General features: G+C 39.3%; 1 protein-coding gene across 5 annotated transcripts in view; it reads right to left on the minus strand.

Annotated features, from left to right (window-relative positions):
* LOC103129283 (actin filament-associated protein 1-like) overlaps nt 1-5180 on the minus strand; it is a 17819-nt gene that overhangs the window by 9730 nt on the left and 2909 nt on the right. For all 5 annotated transcript variants that reach the window (XM_007540327.2, XM_016664945.1, XM_007540329.2 and 2 more), the window contains exon 3: nt 2442-2594. In XM_007540327.2, coding sequence (XP_007540389.1) covers nt 2442-2594 — 153 coding nt within the window. The remainder of the gene's footprint in view (nt 1-2441; nt 2595-5180) is intronic.

The following is a 5180-nucleotide window of genomic DNA, read 5'->3' on the forward strand; positions in this document are numbered from 1 at the left end:
TAGAATGCGGTTAGATGTGTCCCTTTTATTTTTGAGCACCTGCCCCTTTAGTGGTCTCTGCACGGCCCTTATTGAAAGGTGACGACAAATAGTCATTGTGCAGTTTGGCGACAACGTCTGTATTACACTTGTTCTTTTCTCGACGGACCACGTTACGTATGGAGGTCACATGTGAAGAGAGTGGTGGTGTTTGACACGTGAAGCTTTAAAGAGATTCAACCATAGCAACTGGTCGAATCAGCAGCATTTTACAAGCTACATTCGTCTTCTGTCACTGTAGTGTAAAATCACTTCATAATTTATATCAAGACATGTAGAATGTGTGGCTGTTGGTGTCACATTGACTAGCTGTTGCATCGTATGTTGTGCCGCGAGTTTGTTATGGTCCAATAAATGAGAATATCGTACAACATCATTGTTCTTTGTTGTATCCTTCCTACCACCACGCATCTTACAGCATGCCATCGTGACCTATTCAGCAGAAAGTTATTACTACTTAGCATTAGCCATACTTAGCATTATTGCTAATGCTAATTAGCACTAGCAATGTAAAACCAGAAGTGTACTTTGGCGCATACGTGTCAGACCTCACCCTGTTTTTATGTACAGGATAAGTAATTTACAGAGTAGCTGTGTGACAGAAGAATGGTTTATTATTAATTTTTTATGCATACACACGCATAGACTTGGTGAGAACATACAATTTTATTTCGGTGATTGGCAAGACACACAGAGGTTATACATGTCTTCGTACATATTCACTTTCAGATGTGCCAGCCTAGTGAGTTTTCTTTCCATACTTGGAGTGAGTGTGCGCTGGTGTTTAGTCCATGTCATGTTCATTCTTGACGGCATCTTTCGGCTTCGCATCATGCCATGAAGCTTTATAGATATTCAACTGTAGCAACTGGTAGAATCAGCGGCATTTTACAAGATACGTGACTCTGTCACTATGGTGTAACACCAGTTGATAATTCACATCAACTGGTGAATTATCAACCAGCATCAGGTTGGCTTCCTCTGTGTTACAGCCAGGATGGTGGAGCTAGCTAACTGTGTTCACTCGGCTTCATGACAGCCTCTAACGTGAACACTGGCATTTGTGTTTTGTGTTGCATTACACCAGCGTTGCAGTGTTCACTCGGCTTGTTCATGCAGGCGAGTGAACACTGTTAGCTAGCTGACAGGGCATCTATGCAGCAGCATAAGCAGTGCGGCGGCAGGGGGGAACACAAAGCTGACAGTTTGACAGACAAAACGGCTGTTTTAGCAAGCAAGTGTGAGGAGGAGAAGGAAAAGCTTCCTATGAGGCAAACAGTGTCAGACTTTCCTCAATTGTGGCAGGATCTTGTTACACACGTGAGTGAGGTGGGGAGGAGAGGAACTGCTGAGAGAAGAAATTATTTGATGGGTCTGCTCTCAAGTGGAGGACGAGGAAGGTACAGGGACAACTTAAATATATTAATAAGTTGGTAGATTGTTGTTTCCTTGCTTCTTTAAATGCTAGTGAAATGGAGGCAAACAGTCTGTAGCTAAGCTAACTGTGCTAAATGGTTGATAATCTCACACATTCTAACCACCTCGGCTACAGATTGACAGGCTTGTCTTTTTCTCTCTCTCTCTCTTTTTGTAAACCTGACTTTACTATTTTTCTTAGCAGCATAGTAAATGCCACAGTCTTTCTTGTTTTCTACTGACTGCTGCTGAACATCGTCACCATCAAGCGCGCCAAGCAGGAATGAACCATTTCATGCAGATCCAGAGGGGGTTAGGGGTTTCAGTGCAAATATGGATGTGTGTATTTGGTCTTTGAGTGGTAACATTTATTTTTTACTGATGAAAACAATTTAAAGAACACGATATAACTAATATTGTTAGTTATTGTTAATGTTTAATTTGATATTCACATTTACTCTCAACATTCTACTTCTGCTTTTGTTGGAGCCAGGGGCGCAAAAGTTAGACCTTCCTCCTCTGATTGGTTGTTGTTGGGAGCAATGCATTTCTTCAGACAGCAATCGTAGCTCAGGGGAGGATGAGGAGGAAATTGATCTATTCACAGATTACCCATCTCATAGCATTGTGAGCATTCACAAGCCTGGCATCTTGTGAATGCTCAGGCTAGTTAGCATGACCACCAATGACGGGGCCCCAATTTTTTTCTATTTCTATGAAGAAAAATTAAAAAATTATTTTCAGGAGGGCCCCCTGTCGGTCACTGGCCCTAGGAATTGTCCTAACTTTTGCGCCCTGGCTCCAACAAAAGCAGAAGTAGAATGTTGAGAGTAAATGTGAATATCAAAAACAGGAAATTGAAAGTTTTATGTGGTACTAAAAAGTCATCAGTGCATTGATGAACAGGGCCTTCCAACATGGAATTGACATGAGTCATGCCTTTGAGAAGACATTGTCTAAATTTGATTAATGAAACCCAGTCTTACCACAGGTAGGAACATCTTCCTCTGCAGATGAAGTCTGTTCATCTGTGGATGGCTTTTTCTTCCCCAGACTGATGATCTTGGTGATCTTCTTGCTGGCTCCCTTTCCAACAGCCCCAGTTTTCTGCTCTGATTTGGAGTTTTTCTTTGCTTTTCCTGAAAGAATCAAGGCTTTTGTGTCTTAATTCACAGTTAGTGATTAAAATAAAAATAATTAAAACTTTGCATTGTTTCAGTTGAAATACCTCTGCAGAACATTCACTACTGTATATAATAGTTAGTTAATAATTCAAGCTTGGGGAATTACTATAGAAACATATTACCTGCTCATTTATGTGGATTACTAAATCAGTACAGTAAGGACAGCAAGGAGAAACAGAGATACCACAAATATTACTATAAACACAGAGCAAGTTTATAATCAAAAGCTAATCATCATCTGTGAATTTTGCTTATTTTAAATCCAAAAATCTCCAGTAGTGCAACAAGTTGGTTTGTTCCAGTTTTAATATAAAGAGAGAAGAGAAAACATGACTGGGTTCATTCTGCTGGAGGGAGAGCAGACATTTAGTAAGCCAAGACTTTGGGGTGCAGCTTGGTCCATTTGTTTAGTGAAAACTGGGGTTTGCGCTGGGTTTTAATGTGAAAGAATCAAGAAGATATTATGTGTGCATTATTCTGACGACGTCTGCATTAGAACAAAATGCCATCTTACCCTGTGTGCGTCTCAGCGGGGTCACATTGACTCAGTGTCCACTTATACCCCTCGCTTCCCTCTGTCTAACCTGCGGTTAGCTGGTAGACTGCAAATCTCAATTATAGGCCAAATTTCTATGGTTTCTATTGCATGTTGTACCATGTTCTTATTTGAGAAGAACGTGGCACCTTCAAGAATCTGGAAATTATTCCTAAGGATGAACTAGACTTCACAATCTCATTTGGTGGTGCTCATCCTCTATTCCCCTGCCCCACTTGCTCTCTGGGACGCTGCAGCTAGCATGGCATCTTGTGAATGCTCGGACTAGTTAGTATGACCACCGATGACAGCAGACAAATGGTTTTCCTGAAATGGTAAGTTGTTTCTCCACCATTAGCACATTTAGCAGCATTGCTAAGACCTTCCTCCTCTGATCGGTTGTTGTTGGGAGCAATGCATTTCTTCAGACAGCAATTGTAGCTCAGGAAGGATGAGGAGGAAATTGATCTTACCACAGATTACCCATCTCATAGCAAAGTGTCACAACATAATGACAGTTTTAACAAATATGAAAAAAAAAACATTATCAAAATTATTCGGCAGCTTTAACCTAATAGAAGTTTCCAAAGTCATGACAACATCTTAACCTTTTCTTCAATGTTTATATGCAAATAAATCTTTGACATATTTTTCTCTTATTATTGTTGCATTTAGAAAATAGAATTTGGGTCATTTTAACAGACCTAAAACAAGAGAAGTGTGTAACTTCAGAAAGTGAAAAAAAGATGAATGTGTCTTTTTAGTCAGTTTACATAAGCTTCTGGTTTGAAGTGTGCACTGTACGTAAAGCTTTGCATGCAGGTGGCATGTGATAAACTGTTCTTCCAGCTATTAACTGATGTAAAATCTATTTAGAAAGAAAACTTTTACTTGAGTTGATCGGTACTCTGTGTGACACCTTACAAAAAGAACATGGTTGATCATGATGGGATTTGACAGAAAATGAGCAATGTTATGTTTGCTTTGTACGTTTCTGGGTAATAAGCTGAACCAATTGAGGATGATTTGGCAAAGACAGGAAAATACAAACATTAACATTCAGCATCTGGGATGAAATGCACTTCAAAGTCAATGTAGCAGAACTCAACCAAAAAGAAGTGGGAACAAAAGCACAGAGTTAACATTCAGCTGACGACCCAAATAACTGAGAAGACAAGCAAAGTGCTACTTGTTTCCACATGAATTTGGCCTGCTGATGGTAAATAATTGGTGTGCTTTGACAGATTCTCTGCTTTGGTGTGAGTTTCAGCAGGAGGAAACAATCCCAGCAGCAAATCAGTCAATGTGCTTATTTTTTGTGTAAATGTATTTTTATTATAAGTTGATTTGACGGATTTCAGTCATTATCTTCTCTCAAATGTAGAACTTTTACAGGAAAAGTTTGTGTACTCAGTGATGACATGCAGGGGCACTGCCAGTAAACTTGGGTTCCATGACAAAAAATTAAATTGGGCCCCCCTGCTGTTACAATTTCTTGAGTCTATTGGACCCATAAAAAGCACCACAATCTTAAAGGCATGTAACTGCCTTGCTTTCTTGTCGTGACAGTTTGTTATGAGACAGATAAACTGTGAAAACGTGAATCTCCTCCAGCTCCTCCCTGATCTTCTACTGACGGCTAAAGATTGTGATTGAAAGCGCTAAAACCCACCTCCTGCCTCTGATTGGTTGTTTCTAGAGAGCACTGAAGGAAGGCAGAGGAATTAAATTATTCTCAGGTAATCTCTCAATTTATTGACAGTCTTAACAAATGTGTGCTTTTTGTTAATAAAAGTTGCATACTGCAGCTTTAATTTCACTTAGGAGGTGTTAGGAAAATAAATTTAAAATATGCTAGTTTTAAAACTTAACCACATGTACAATATTATATAAAATTAACAGCGTTTTAAAATAAGAAAATTTGGTTCTAAATCGTCTCCATGGTCCAGTACACATCTCATTTGTAGGGTGTTTCTATTAAATATAGCACAATAAGTTGAATTAAA

The sequence above is a fragment of the Poecilia formosa genome, unplaced genomic scaffold, assembly GCF_000485575.1.
Source record: "Poecilia formosa unplaced genomic scaffold, Poecilia_formosa-5.1.2 Scaffold532, whole genome shotgun sequence".
NCBI lineage: Eukaryota > Metazoa > Chordata > Actinopteri > Cyprinodontiformes > Poeciliidae > Poecilia > Poecilia formosa.